Raw genomic sequence first — 16,444 nt, forward strand, 5'->3', positions numbered from 1 at the left:
CCTTTGCTGAGTCTTACAATGTAGTCTACAGCAGCGTCCATTTGCACTGCATTATGGTTCTGTATTATCATCCTCCTAAAGGTAGAAAGAAGCATTGCACCACACCAAGAGAGACAAAGGCATTGCTCAATATGAACATGCCCCATGAAGAAGAAAAAAGGCCAGACTAGCCTATACTTAACACTGATTGCTATAATGCTTTAATAGTTTGTTATAATCATTAATGTCTTATTACAAGACTTATTATCTTATTATAAGGATACTAGTGTTATGTATTTCTATGTAGCAGCTATTCAATTGGACACCATAGCTGCTTGTTAGTATCGTCAGCTATAAAATGATAATACAACATTGTTTGTAAGTTGTAGTAGGCTACAATGCTTTATGACTCTCACATACTAAAATAATTTATAATGTATTAAAATCATCTTGGTTCTACTCTGGAACATTCCATTGCAAAAGCGGAAATCCAACTAACTTCACCTCCCTTTCGGATCATAAATCAGGGTGGAGCAGATCCATGACATAGCAACGCAGTAAATGAGAGTGAGTAGTTTCTAGACATGTACCGGCCATATACGTTGATCATTAGCCAAGGCTCCTCCCCTGACATTTGTTTACACTTGGGTCAGTCAATTTGGAGGGAAGCATTTATACTGGATTGTATGGAACAAGCATGTCTGTGACTACTGCCAGGTAAGAGAGGACAATGCCATGTAGTGCTTCGCATGTTCAAATTAAAACCTTAAGAGTCGGTCTGATACTTTACAGGCAGCCAATGCAGCGAGGCTTAATCTGGAGTAATGTGATTGTACTTTCTTGTAATGTTGGTTAAAATGTGTCTGATAGTGTTCGGTACAAGTTATAAGTGCTTATTTTAGGTACTTGACCAACCAGACCGTAGGGCATGACTACACAAAACCTTGCTCTCCCAGCTTGGGCCTTATCTGAATCAGATCAAATCTATTCTCTGTTGTCGATGACTTCACTAAGCTTAGACAATAGACTATTTGAAATCATTCAAATCATTTTTGCGTTTGCTGTAGTCTGCCTGGAGTGCCAGATGGGCAGGGTTTGAACTCTTGCGACTATATTCTATTTGTTTCATTGTGCCAGGCAAACGCAATCAATCCCAGATAAAGTATCTTAAATGAGCGCTGGACACATAGCCGTGCAGGCCGACACTTTATATTAAGTTCATCTTGTGCCTGTGTAACACTGTAATTACGCTAGTAACAACCTTGTATTCACATGCTGTTATATGCACTGTTTTGATTCAAATGATGAGACAATGCTTTTTGTGACCCTTGTGTCAGCAGATGACACCAGTGTAAAGTTGTAAGATATCTTAGGGTAGGGGTTCATAAACATTAGACATGGCAAAATGTGTAGAATTGCAAGAACATTTGCTTTAAAACAGCCCCATTTCCTCTGCACCCCATGACAAAATTTGTAGAATTGCAGGAAACTCGCCACCAACCAGATGCATTTGACATTTACTGTACTTTTCACACCATCTGTCAATAACAAAATCTCAAAATACTCTGGATACATTCAGTAACACAATAATATTCATAGAAATCTTGGAGTAGGTGCAAGATAAGAAAAAAGGATGACAAGGGTTTGAGTGAGAGGTCTAACTGGTGACTCCAAGTGGCCACACACCTCTCCAAACTGCACAGTTACTAAGTCATTTCAATGCACTTTTTTGACTCAAGGAAAGAGCCTTCAACTATAAGGTGCTTTTTTTGAGCTCTCCTAGCTTTGCCATTGAGGAACTGAAGCAAGCACACTTGTAGTTCCCACCATAACACAATTACAGTTATTTTTTTACGCAATCCAAAAACGTTCCATTAATAAATTACAATCCGGGTCAGATGTGCATCATTTGAAAGCTTATTCTATTGCAACATGACTAGCTAAGTTATAAAATACGATCTTACAGTGTTAGGCTTTCAAAAGGCACTTCAGAGTAACAGATTGTAATTTTAGTGCTCATAGAATGGAGTCATGAGTGCATTCAAGTGTGTGTTCCGCAGCTAATTGTCTCCACAATACAACGAACATGGGCTCATTCTGTTCAGGGCAAGCCAGGGTGTAACATGTTATCCTTGTAACTGTGGATCGAACATAGCGATAATAAACATCGATGCTGTAAATGACATTCGTTTTCAAAAATGGAAATGTGAAGTGCACATTTGGGTGTGGGTGTGTGGTTTGCTTCTATGACATCAAAGCGGTATTTATTATAATCTCATCTTTCAGAACACATCGACTCCTCTCGATTTACAGCATTTCCCTCACTCAGACAAAAACAATTTTTGCAAATGTAGCCCAATTAGCCAGAGGGATGGGGACATCTTCTTGTCGCACACGTGGTGCTAAAGTGTATAACTGCTGTCAGTCAAAACCCATACAGTGCTGTGAAGCGGAGAACTTGAGCTTTAATGTCTTGTATAGCATGTTACTGTACAGCCACTGCATTCCAATTTAGGCGGTTATCAATGTCAAAACCTGCCATTTTCAACCCGTGTACAGGATGACAGTGGCTGTGAGTCAAAAGGGCTACCAACCAGTTAATCCAATAGCAAAAAATACAAGATACATGTTTCTGAAAGTAATATGCTACTGTACTGTAAACTATAGTACATTACACTGTTTTAACATGAGGTTATACACTTGTACTACCCATCAACATTTACTGAAAATAACATTTCCATCATTTCTATCTCATGTGTGATCAAAGGTGTGATCATTGTAGATCTTCCACAATTATTGATGCATGAATACATTGTTTTTTTTCAGATATAATTACAATGTGGGTGTACTGTAACAGATGAAATTAAACAAAGGAAACAATTGAAAGAAATAAACTAGTTAACAGGCAGTAGTTTGCATCAAGCCTGTCTTGAGCATTTGGCCAAAGGTTCTCATCCATATTGCAGTGAATGTCCTGATTGTTGATGCACCTAGGGAAAAACCTTTTGGTATGGGGAATCCAAGCCTGACATTGGTCTGGGTTGATGTCATCGCATGACTCATCAGTGGGCATGCTCATGTGGATGGCGATCATACACCTTCCAACTCCATTCTGAAAATAATTCCTCGATAGGGTTGAGGAAAGGAGAGTATGAGGCCAGGTATAGGTTCAGGAATCGGGGATGGACTGGAAACCATGCCTGAACCACCTCTGCATGGTGGAACCTGACATTGTCCCACACAATGGCATAGGTGACCCCTTCACCTTGACAGGCCTGCTCAGTCTCATTTAGGAACTCAATGTAGGACCCAATACTACTAGGGATGCATTGGTGTATAAGATATATTGGTAAACATATCGGAATCGGCCGATATTAGCTAAAAAATGCCAACATCGGTATCGGCCAGATGTCTAGTTTAACGCCGATGTCAAAGCTGATGTGCATACCTATATAATGTAGGTACATGACGTAATACTCGGTGACACCCACAGAACACAACTGGGAAGAGTTTACGCAAATATTAGCATTGTAGCTCTTATCGCAGGACTGTGACTGTGTGAAATCACCTCCCCAGTCAGCCTATTGTTTGTATTGACATTCATATTGTACTGTACAGCTTTACCACAATATTTTTTCCCAATGTCCTCCTCAGAGTTATCAGACTCCAAAACATCCACCCAGTATTGTTTTTCCTCAGGAATAGTATTCAATACACATAGATTGACAATAAATGTGGCTCAATTCAGTTGTTTCAGAGTCCCGCAATAATAGCTACGACGCTAATGTTCTCTGGGTGTCACTGAGTAGACTGATACCCCATGTCTTTGATCCACAATCCATAGGTAAAGGCTGTACAGTGAAATAAGTATGCCCCCAATGCAATTCTAAAGTATAATACATCCAGTGTGATTTCAACAGATTTTTGTCAAATTAACAAATTATTGTCTTTTGTTGATTTTATATAAGAACATTCCAACCTCGTTTAGCATGATTATGGCATAATTCTACTGTTTGTATTAATTTGCATTACTGTCAATGGCAGACTTTTATTTTGAAGGCTAACCGCAAAGTCCACTATTCTAGCTAGTCCTTATTGTGGCTAGCTTCACATAGATGGGTCCGACCATCATTAATCAAATAATAACTGTCTTGTAAATTAGGGTTATTTTAGATGATGACACCTAGCTATATAGTTAGTTAGCTATAGCTACTGAAACAGATTATGTCGTTTTGCTATGTTTTTGGGGAAGAACATTGTTTGCATCCATCAGCTAGCTAGCTTTTTTTTATGACCAACACTGTAGGTGCGCGAGACAACTTTACCAGCATCATAGCATACGATGAATCGTTGTGACATGAAATAAAGTGATAGTGTAATGAATGTGTAATACCTACGTTAAAAAAATGTATTAAGGTGTTAAATTATTATGTTAAATTATTAAATTAAATTATTATGTGACGTGCAGTCATATTCAGGTCCTGATTGCCGACCTAAACGCCGTTTCATAGTTTGAGAAATCCTGATCGAGAATGAAACGACTGAACAAATTAACAACAAAACAGCACAGCAAGTTAGTGAAAGAAATAGGTTTTGATTAGGTTTTACTGGTAATGAGGAAATACGTAAATGCCAACAAAATAACTTTTTGGTCTGTGTGGTGTGTGTGTAACCTTTATTTAACTAGGCAAGTCAGTTAAAAACAAATTCTTATTTACAATGATGGCCTACCCCGGGCCAAACCCGCATGACGCTGGGCCAATTGTGCACCTCCATATGGGACTCCCAATCACGTCCGGATGTGATACAGCCTGGATTTGAACCAAGGACTGTAGTGACGCCTCTTGCACTGAGATGCACTGCCTTAGACCGATGCGTCCATGTGTGTGTGTTAACTATTTAACTCTACTAGAAGGCCACAAAAATGTTCAATATCGTCATCGGTATCAGAATCTGTTTTTTTGGCAAGGAAAATATCGGGTATCAGCCAAAAATGTAATATCGGTGCATCACTAAATACTAAATCATTTTATTTTTGTCAGCACGATATCATTCCTGGCCCTCACCATTTCCACCACTTCCCACTCCTGCACATGGCCACCACCATGGAGTCTTCTGTCATTCTGAGGGTAGAAAAGAGTATGGTCAATCTGTCATTAGAGTCAAATCAAAATCAAATCACATTTTATTTGTCACATGCGCCGAATACCAACAATGCAGTTTTAAGAAAAATATGTGTTAAGGAAAAAATAGATAAGTGAAAAATAAGAAATAAAAGTAACAAATAATTAATGGGCGGCAGTAAAATAACAATAGCAAGGCTATATACAGGGGGTACCGGTACACAGTCAATGAGTGGGTGCACTGTTTTTTAATTGATTTAAATAGGCAAGTCAGTTAAGAACAAATTCTTATTTTCAATGACAGCCTAGGAACAGTGGGTTAACTGCCTATCCCGGGGTAGAACGACAGATTTGTACCTTGTCAGCTCAGGGATTTGAACATTCAACCTTTCAGCTGCTAGTCCAACACTCTAACCACTAGGCTACCCTGCCACCCCGAGGTAATTGAGGTTACCTTTGAGGTTATGTACATGTAGGTAGAGTTAAAGTGATTTGCATTTTTAATAAACAGAGAATAGCAGCAGAGTAAAAGAGGGGGACAATGCAGACCGTCTTAGACATTTGATTGGCTGTTCAGAGTCTTAAGACATGGGGGTAGTGGAACAGCCACTTTACAATAGTGCATCTAAATCTTTTAAGGGGAGAGAAGGTCTTACTTTATCCTGATCCCTGGTATTCCTGAATGTCAGAAACTTGGTGGGGTTTCAGCACTACCCTCTGTAGTCTCCGGAAGGTGGTGATTGACCAGTCAGCTGTCCTGGCGATGGTGCAGGTAGATCTTGTTCCACCATCTGGGGGCCAGAGTCAGCGGGAATAGTTTTGACTGGGCTGCTTCACAACTGTCTTGGTGTGCTTGGACCATCATAGTGGTAGGGAGGCAAGACACCAAGGATCTTGAAGCTCTCAACCAGCTCCACTGCCAGCCCCGTTTGAGAATGGGGTGTGGGTCCTCCTTTTCCTGTATTCCACAATCAACTCCTTCATCTTGATCACGTTGACGGAGAGGTTGTGTCCTGGCTCCACACGGCCAGGTCTCTGACCCTCATAGGCTGTCCATCGTTGTCAGTGATCAGCACCACTGGTCTGTGTCATCAGCAAACTTAATGATGGTGTTGGAGCCAGTGGCCGTGCATTCATGAGTGAACGGGGAGCAGTAGGGGGACTAAGACGCACCCCTGAGGGGCCCCGTGTTGAGGATCAGCGTGGCGGAGGTTGTTACACCCATAACCACCTGGGCTGCGGCCCATCAGGAAATCCAGGATCCAGTTGTAGATGGAGGTGTTTATCCCAGGCACCTTAGTGATGAGCTTTGAGGGCCCAGGTGTTGAACGCTGAACTGTAGTCAAGGAACAGCATTCTCAGTAATTGTTCCTTTTGTCCAGGTGGGAGATGACAAGTGATTCCATCATGGATTGGATCTGTTGCTGCTTGCAAATTGTAGTGTGTCTAGGGTTTCTGTGATAATGGAGTTGATGTGGGCCATGACCAGCCTTTCAAAGCACTTCATGGCTACCAATGTGAGAGCTATGGGTCGGTAGTCATTTAAGCAGGATGTTGTAGGCATGAACCTATGAACGTGCCACCGCCTTGATGTGAGAACAGGGTGTTGTCCAGGATCACGCCAAGGTTCTTGGCGCTCTGGAGAGTTTGACACAATGGAGTTGTCAACATGTCGTGAAGACACTTGTCAGATGGTCATGGAATGCGGGCAGTCCTTCCCCGGAGGAAGTGTCAGCTCCATCTTGACCTGTTTAAAGGTCTTACTCACATCGGCTTTGGAGAGGTGATCACACAGTCATCCAGCTGATGCTCATGCATGCTTCAGTATTACTGCCTCGAGAGCACAGAAGTTATTTAGCTAATCTGGTAGGCTTGTGTCACTGGGCAGTTCGGGGTGGCTTTGAAGTCTGTAATAGTTTGCAAGCTGCCATATCAATGATAGGAGCCATGTAGAGGATCTAGTCCTGACAGAGCCTATTGACGCTTGGTGCTTTGCCGCGAGAAGGGCATAGGGGATTTCTTATAACAGGGTTTGAGTTCCGCTCCTGAAAGTGGCAGCTCTACCCTTTAGCTCAGCCAGTGCCTGTAATCCATGGCGTGGTTGGGGTAGTATGTACAGTCACTGTGGGGACGCCACCGATGGACTTAGGAGCCAGTGACTGATGTGGTGTACTGCTCAATGACATCGAAGAATCCTGGAATATCAATCCAGCTTAGCATCTGTGGACAACTGACTGAGTCACTTAGCAAAACACCTCTAGCATCTGCTTCATCTGACAACTTTTTATTGACTGAGGAGATGCTTGTAACTCGGATAGGGTCAGATTTGACAAATAGAGGGTGAGGAGAGCTGATGGTTCACTGTGTGGAGTAAAGGTGGTCTCGTGTTTTTTCCCTCTGATGAGACAGACATGCTGGAAATGAGGTAAACAGATTTAAGTGTCCCTGCATTAAAGTCCCCTGCCACTAGGAGCTCCGCCTCTGGTTGAGCATTTTCCTATTTGATTATGGCCATATAAAATAATAGCATATTTATGGTATAAATAGACAGCTACGAAGAATATAGATGAAAACTCTCTTGGTAAATAGTGTGGTCTACAGCTTATCATGAGATACTACCTCAGGTGAGCAAAACCTCAAGACTTCCTTAGATATCGTGCACCAGCTGTTGTTTACAAATATACATAGACCGCCACCCCTTGTTTTACCAGAGGCTACTGTTCTATCCTGCCAATACAGTGTATAACCCGCCAGCTGTATGTTATTCATGTTGTCGTTCAGCCACAACTCAGTGAAACATAAGATATTACAGTTTTTAATGTCCCGTTGGTAGGATATACATGCTTGTAGTTTGTCTATTTTATTATCCAATGATTGTACGTTGGCTAATAGGACCGATGGTAAAGGCAAATTACCCACTTGCCGCCGGATCCTTACAAGGCACCTGACCTTCGTCCTCGATATCTCCGTCTCTTTCTCCTGCGAATGACGGGGATGAGGGCCTTGTCAGGTGTCTGGAGGAAATCCCTCTCTTCTGACTTATTAAAGAAAAAATTGTCTTTCAAGACGAGGTGAGTAATCGGTGTCCTGAGTTCTAGAAGCCCTTTTCGGTCATAAGAGAGTAGCAGATAACGCCATAAAACACACACAATAGCACAATTGGTTAGGAGACCGTAAAAGGGGAGCCATTCTCTCCGGTGCCATCATAAGAATACAGGTACTAACAAGATACATACAACACGTAGTATATTATATTGTGTGAATTTACATGTATTCAAATATGTCATTTTGTGGTGAAGCATATTGCATATTCTGCAAACTGACTTATTTTCTTTGCGAAATGTCATAATGATAGAATTGACCGCTGATTTCTTTAGGCTAGTATGAACCAACTTTGCAGCCTCTGCCATGGTAAGGAGTCTGTTGATAACATTTTGGATACATGTTTACTGTAGATGATGCGTTTGTTACATACAATACCTCTCTGTTCTTGTCACGAGCAGACTTAGTTTACAGTAAATTTGGTGCAGCTTACTACTTTGAACATCTCCAAGAGGCAATGTATCATCTTAACCCTGAAGATGCTCATTCAGTTAAGCCATTTCACGTATATTTCAGCTATTCATTCCCCTTAATTATTCTCCTTACCATATTAATCGAGAAGACGTCACTGGAAAACAAGTGTATGTGGAGTGGCTGCCAGGAACAGCTGTGTGTGTGTTTGTTTCACAGATACCTCTCTCGCTAGGTAGGCCTGTTGAGAGAACACATTGGGATGTGTTCATTAGGCATCAAATGTAAGAAAACAGACTGAAACTGGTAGGGACTACCTTGGAGTGTCCATCAAGTACTGCAAATTTTCTGTTTAGAAACATTTAAAAAAAAAAATCCAACTGAACACGACCCTGATGTAATATTGGTGATGCTGAACCTCAGTCAGTCATATGCTTGTAGTACCTGTGGACGCACCACAGCTTTTAATGTCTTAATTACATCAATGATGCACTTTCATGGGACAGGGCGGATTTTTCGAAAGCACGCAAAATGTTTGGTCGTTTGCCATTCGCCGCTTAGGTAAACTGTTTTTGTATTTTGTATTTTGCATGTTGTTGTTTCTTCTTGTGGCATGTCAGCTGGACATGGATTTCTCGAAAGGAGAATCAGCAACACATTATAGTCGTTTGGCGATGATTTAATGAACACTTTCTACACTGATCTGTTGACTTATTGTCTGTTATAGTCATACCGGTTAGCCTACATGGGATGATAATGATAGCATAAGAACTTTGTTCCACTTTTTAAGCAGTTACTTTTCAAAAGAAGGGAGATACAAAATTAACGTGGAACAGAATTTAGCACAACACAGGATCATTTTGAGCTGTATTAAATGCTTTGAGAAACTGGGCCCTGGAGTGGCGTTTTCCTGGGAAAATGTGTAATGTTGTGATGGCTATGGATTTAAAAATAGCTTTGATCTAAGAGATTCAAACTGGTTCTCGTCCCTATCGGGTTTACAGATCCTGGCTATTTGGTTCTTTGTTAGAAGGAGGAAAGTGTGTGTCACTGTGTCGAGTCATAAAAGAGAGATGCTGAGATTAGAGACACGGAGGTGCTGGGCTTCATCTGGTTTATCATAAACCCTGGACACACACATAGGCAGACACACACATGCATTACATTTGATCTCAGTGTAATGCAGACAGATGTTCTTGTATTATCTTTACACATGCCAATCACACCGTACATCTCTTTCCTGTAACTCATTATTAAAATGACTATGATTATGACATTTACATTGCCAGATCAAATGAAAGCTCAACCTCCCCACAATATTTCCTGTCCTGCTCTCCAAATATGGCAATTGCCATGGCAACCACATGGAGAGGGAAGCTCTTATTGGCCAAGGTCCCATGGGGATGGGCAGTAGAGCGAGTGCTAGGAAGCCAGTTAGTCCGGAAATCACAACAGAGGCGGGGTCAGTGTGATGGTGTCAGAGTATGATGTCATTGTGGGTTGTAACAGGGAGATGAGTGGTGAATGAAGAGCAGCAAATGAAAAGCAGAGAGGCTGATGGACTGGTCACAGACTGGTTGTAGAGACAGATAGACAGACAGACAGCAGGAGTGTTAAGACACACAGGTTGCACACAGGTTTCCCTCAATCAGCAGACTGGAGATGGGTCCCAAACAGCAACTCAGCAGGTAGAGTTGACACACACACACACACACACACACACACATTTTTTCCCCCAGAGGCCATGATCATGCTTTGTAGCCTACTTCTTTGAGTGAGTTATGACAGACTACCTGTGTCCTTTTGTCATTTAGTCAGTTAATTAAGTAAAGAGACAGGTTCAGTATACAGTAACCTCCATTGTGATTACAATGCTGATTTTATAACATTGCAAACTATTGGTCATTAGTTTCTCCCTATTACTTAGGGATCAGTTATGCATTGAATATGAATCAAAGTGAGACCAATTGGAAGTGCACTTGGCTCTTCTTACTGGCACGGATTTCACTGATAGCTGATTTATTAAGGAATGTTTTACTTGCAATGACCAAAATGTAAAATGTCAATTTATGATTGTGAAATAATGTTAAAGATTACTATCAGAAGTAGCAGGCTTACACAATGTGGATTTGTATAAGACTGTCCTATTATTTGTGGATGCTTATCTGTGTGTGCGTGTGTGTGCGCGTGTGCGTGTGTGTGTGTGTGTGCGCCGATACGTAAGGTCATGGATGTGTACGGTCTGCATGAGTGAGTTTGTCAGGAGTCTTGAACAGGGTGTATTGACGCTACATCATGTCTGTGTGCCCACTGTCCTAATGACACATTCAAACAGAGCAGGCCATTAACTCATTGGGGTGTGTGATGTAGATGGCTTTTTAGGTGGAGCACACTTCAGTGAGGCCTGTGGACAGGAAGAGGAAACGTAGGAGCACACTTCAGTGGGGCCTGTGAACAGAAAGAGGAAACGTGCCACAGTTAGTTAGGGACGGCTGATGGGGGGTGATCAATCTGACTTAACTGCTATGATACTCCAAATTTGTTGGGAGACAGAAAAGCTCAGTCCATCTGGCCAGAAATAGTGGAGATTTGCCTTGTAACTTCTATGATTAATAGCTGAGAGAGCTGTTTGTGTGTGTGTTTGTGTGTGTGTGTGTGTGTGTGTGTGTGTGTGTGTGTGTGTGTGTGTGTGTGTGTGTGTGTGTGTGTGTGTGTGTGTGTGCGTGTGTGAGGGTCGTTGAACGCTGACATACCAAAAAACAAAACATAAAAAGCATTGATCAAAATATTTATACAAATATAACATTCTGATTATGAAACTGATAAGAATGATTTATGATTATTGAACCAAGAATGTGTGAATTAAAAAATATTGGTACTCCCTTTGGATCTAGAATGAACCAATGGGAGTACAAACAAAGTATTCAAATGCGTGTATGAATGTTTGTACAGAATGGCTTTTGTAGCCCTCCAGCTACAAAAACTTTCAATAACAAAAACTCTTAACTTCACCTCATATTCAACTAATGCATCAACATTCACAGAGAGAGAGAGAGAGAGAGAGAGAGAGTTACTATACTTTATTTATAGTGCAGAAAATGGTTTTGGGGAAACAGCTGACAAAGTGGGATCTAATGACGAATGTAGCACCAAGAAAAGCTCTGGGGAGTCACAGAAAAAAAACTGTAGCACTGCTCTTTTGTCGACAGTACCTACCTGTCTACTGATCAGTTGATCTAACCTTCTTATTGAGACTGTCACCTATAGATGTTACTGCAACTGTACTGGTGCAATTCATGTACCTACGTAGGAGGCAGTGAAGAGAACTTCCTCATTTGAGAACAGTAAGCCATTGTATTCTTCTATTCCTAATGCTAATTTGTGATGCTGTCCATTTCTGTCTGTGCCAGGATCATGCGTCCCGATGATGCCAACATCGTGGGCAACGTGCATGGTGGCACCATCCTGAAGATGATTGAGGAAGCTGGATGCATCATAGGAACACGCCACTGCAACACGCAGCCTGGGGTACGTGTGTGCCTGTGCGGAACTGGGTAAAGTGTGTGTGTGACTGATTTGCACTAGGAACAAGCAGTGGCTGCTAAAGCTGTGAAACGTTAGCCCGAAGTTGATATTTTATAGTGCTTGCACTACCAGCATATCTGAAGGCAAAATGTTCCTCAATTGCAGTTTTATTAATATAATCTGTCGTCTTACTGCTTGGCTAGAACGAAAGCCTGCACATACCACACCTGCCCTCTGCTTTTTAATAAGAAGCCCCATCCCTGTCTTAGAGTCTACTTCACCTGAGCTGTACCTACCTCGTCAGTTTCACCAGTAGCTTCCTTTTGATTTGCATCCTCATGGTATTGTCTTATACATTCTTAGCACATTCTGAACATGTTTTAGTAATTACAATCATCTGCGTCACATGCAGTGACATTTTTATAAGAGCATTATTATTATTATTAAAGCTAATCTCATGCTATTTTACACATTTTGCCATGATGCCGAGAGAACATTTTGCTGTTTTAGAGCTCAGGGATTCTTGAAAGACTTTTTTCCCCACAAATATTTGTCTTAAAGGGATACTTTGGGATTTTTGCAAAAATACCCTTTATCTTCTTCCCCAGAGTTAGATGAACTCGTGGATACTGTTTTTATGCGCATGTGTCCAGTAGAGGTCGACCGATTATTCGGAATGGTCGATTAATTCAAGTTTTCATAACAATCGGAAATCGTTATTTGGCCGTTTTTTTTTTTGTGTTTTTTTTTACACCTTTATTTAACTAGGCAAGTCAGTTAAGAACACATTCTTATTTTCAATGACGGCCTAGGAATGGTGGGTTAACCTCTCTGGGATATGTGGGATGGTAGCGTCCCACCCCGCCAACAGCCAGTGAAAGTGCAGGGCGCCAAATTCAAAACAACAAAAATCTCATAATTACAATTCCTCAAACATACATGTATTTCATACCGTTTAAAGGTAATCTTGTTGTTAATCCCACCACAGTGTCCGATTTCAAATAGGCTTTACAGCGAAAGCACCACAAACAATTGTTAGGTCACCACCAACTCACCAAATAATTCAGCCATTTTTCCAGCCAAAGAGAGGAGTCACAAAAAGCACACATAGAGATAAAATTAATCACTAAACTTTGATGACCTTCATCAGATGACACTCATAGGACTTCATGTTACACAATACATGTATGTGTTGTTCGATAAAGTGCATATTTATATCCAAAAATCTAATTTTACATTGGCGCATTACGTTCAGTAGTTCTAAAACATGCAGTGATCTTGCAGAGAGCCACGTCAATTTACAGAAATACTATTTACATAAATGTTGATGAAAATACAAGTGTTATACATGGAATTAGAGATATACTTCTCCTTAATGCAACCGCTGTGTCAGATTTAAAAAAACTTTACGGAAAAAGCAGACCATGCAATAATCTGAGTACAGCGTTCAGACAACAAAGCAGCCAAAAAGATATCCGCCATATTGGGTAGTCAACATTAGTCAGAAATAGCATTGTAATTATTCACTTACCTTTGATGATCTTCATCAGAATGCACTCTCAGGAATTTTATTTATTTATTTATTTTACCTTTATTTTACTAGGCAAGTCAGTTAAGAACAAATTCTTATTTTCAATGACGGCCTAGGAACAGTGGGTTAACTGCCTTTTCAGGAGCAGAACGACAGATTTTGTACCTTGTCAGCTGGGGGATTTGAACCTGCAACCTTCCGGTTACTAGTCCAACACTCTAACCACTAGGCTACCCTCCTCCAAGACTTTGTTTTTGCATTATTTAAACCAAATTGAACATGTTTCATTATTTATTTGAGGCTAAATGGACTTTTATTGATGTATTATATTAAGTTAAAATAAGTGTTCATTCAGTATTGTTGTAATTGTCATTATTACAAATAAAGAAAGAAAATTGTCCGTGACCATGGAGATTCCAATATTGTTTGTTTAAATCTATCAAAAGTAGAGAACTTTACAGACCATTAGTGATCTCGTGGCACTACATGTAATGAGGACATGAATACGGGGTCCTTATGGTATAGCTGGCCCTGCTCATTCATTCAGCATTTTAAACAAATCTGACAGAGTTGACCAAATCTCCGGATACATCTTTTGGGAATCGCAGTTTTGAGAGAAATATTATTTAAAGTCACAGAGGGCTATTGCAAGAAACTACATAAGATACTTTTCCAGTTAATATCCATTATTGCCAGTTTTCTTTCATTTTAAACACTTTTTTGGAGAGTTTGAAATTGAGATCCTTTTCTCCAGACAAGGACATTTCCAGGCGAAGAGCCGACATGGAAAGTAATAATATTTAAAAGCCAATATTTATCAAGAATCTCCTGCTATTTCCTGCTATTCTAAACATTTTTCCATGGGACTGAGAGAATATTTTGCAGTTTTAAAGCTAATTTACTGTAATTCTAAACATTTATTTCATGGCTTTTGACGTGTTTATATGCTATCTGGGGGGCCCGACCTCTGGGGGGATCCCAACCCCCTCGATAAGGGTTGGAGTCCCCCAAAGCTCATTGGGGTGTGTGCTGTGTTAGTGGTCACATGGTGTTCCTATATGAGAGATAAGATGGCCTCCGGTTTCATTTTCAGGGCACTCCAACATTCCTCACATACTGTAACTGAACCTGTCCCTCAAATTAACATCACCTCATCTGCCCAGACAAAACGACTTTGGATATGTATGCGTGTGTGTAGGTGTGGGTGTGTTTGAAAGAAAATGGCTGTGTCCCAATACTGTTAACATGCATCCGTTCCTTCCTCCCTTCCTTGAGGGCCATATCTTAATACTCCACATTGTTTAACCCAGGTAAAGAATGCAGAGCAGACTTTGAATGAATCTTTGTCTGGATGCATTTCTAAAGAATTGGGAAGGGCCAATATTTGAGCATGTTAATGTAACGTGTCATGGCTGGCATAATCTGATCATAGGAGAAAGGCTCATTTAGAAGTCAATGCTTCTAAACTCAGCAAAAAAAGAAACGTCCCTTTTTCAGGACCCTGTCTTTCAAAGATAATTCGTAAAAATCACAGATCTTCATTGTAAAGGGTTTAAACACTGTTTCCCATGCTTGTTCAATGAACCATAAACAATTAATGAACATGCACCTGTGGAATGGTCGTTAAGACACAAACAGCTTACAGACGGTAGGCAATTAAGGTCACAGTTATGAAAACTTAGGACACTAAAAGAGGCCTTTTTACTGACTCTGAAAAACACCAAAAGAAAGATGCCCAGGGTCCCTGCTCATCTGCGTGAACGTGCCTTAGGCATGCTGCAAGGAGGCATGAGGACTGCAGATGTGGCCAGGGCAATGAATTGCAATGTCCGTACTGTGAGACACCTAAGACAGCGCTACAGGGAGACAGGATGGACAGCTGATTGTCCTTGCAGTGGCAGACCACGTGTAACAACACCTGCACAGGATCGGTACATTTGAATATCACACTTGCAGGACATGTACAGGATGGAAACAACAACTGCCCGAGGTACACCAGGAACGCACAATCCCTCCATAAATGCTCAGACTGTCCGCAATAGGCTGAGAGGCTGGACTGAGAGCTTGTAGGCCTGTTGTAAGAGCAAAAAGTGCCCTTCACTGACGAGTTGTGGTTTTGTCTCACCAGAGGTGATGGTTGGATTCACGTTTATCGTCGAAGAAATTAGCGTTACACCGAGGCCTGTACACTGGAGTGGGATCGATTTAGAGGTGGAGGGTCCGTCATGGTCTGGGGCGGTGTGTCACAGCATCATCGGACTGAGCTTGTTGTCATTGCAGGCAATCTCAATGCTGTGCGTTACAGGGAAGACATCCTCCTCCCTCATGTGGTACCCTTCCTGCAGGCTCATCCTGACATGACCCTCCAGCATGACAATGCCACCAGCTATACTGCTCAGTCTGTGCGTGATTTCCTGCACGACAGGAATGTTAGTGTTTTCCCATGGCCAGCGAAGATCCCGGATCTCAGTCCCATTGAGCACGTCTGGGACCTGTTGGATCGGAGGATGAGGGCTAGGGCCATTCCCCCCAGAAATGTCCGGGAACTTACAGGTGCCTTGGTGGAACTGTGGGGTAACATCTCAGAGCAAGAACTGGCAAATCTGGTGCAGTCCATGAGGAGGAGATGCACTGCAGTACTTAATGCAGATGGTGGCCACACCAGATACTGACTGTTACTTTTGATTTTGACACCCCTTCATTCAGGGACACGCTATTCCATTCCTGTTAGCCACATGTCTGTGGAACTTGTTCAGATTATGTTTCAGTTGTT

At 41.4% G+C, this 16,444-nt stretch overlaps 1 protein-coding gene across 5 annotated transcripts in view; it reads left to right on the forward strand.

The window, feature by feature from the left end:
- The window catches only part of acot7 (acyl-CoA thioesterase 7), a 70,111-nt gene that overhangs the window by 2,025 nt on the left and 51,642 nt on the right, over nucleotides 1-16,444 (forward strand). For 3 of the 5 annotated variants that reach the window (XM_029664244.2, XM_029664245.2, XM_029664248.2), the window contains exon 3: nucleotides 12,026-12,143. In XM_029664244.2, coding sequence (XP_029520104.1) covers nucleotides 12,026-12,143 — 118 coding nt within the window. Of the gene's footprint in view, nucleotides 1-597; nucleotides 697-10,172; nucleotides 10,304-12,025; nucleotides 12,144-16,444 lie in introns of those variants that run through there. The other 2 variants (XM_029664250.2, XM_029664249.2) reach the window with 2 other exon arrangements.

This window comes from Oncorhynchus nerka, linkage group LG7 (assembly GCF_034236695.1).
Source record: "Oncorhynchus nerka isolate Pitt River linkage group LG7, Oner_Uvic_2.0, whole genome shotgun sequence".
In the NCBI taxonomy this organism is placed as follows: Eukaryota; Metazoa; Chordata; class Actinopteri; order Salmoniformes; family Salmonidae; genus Oncorhynchus; species Oncorhynchus nerka.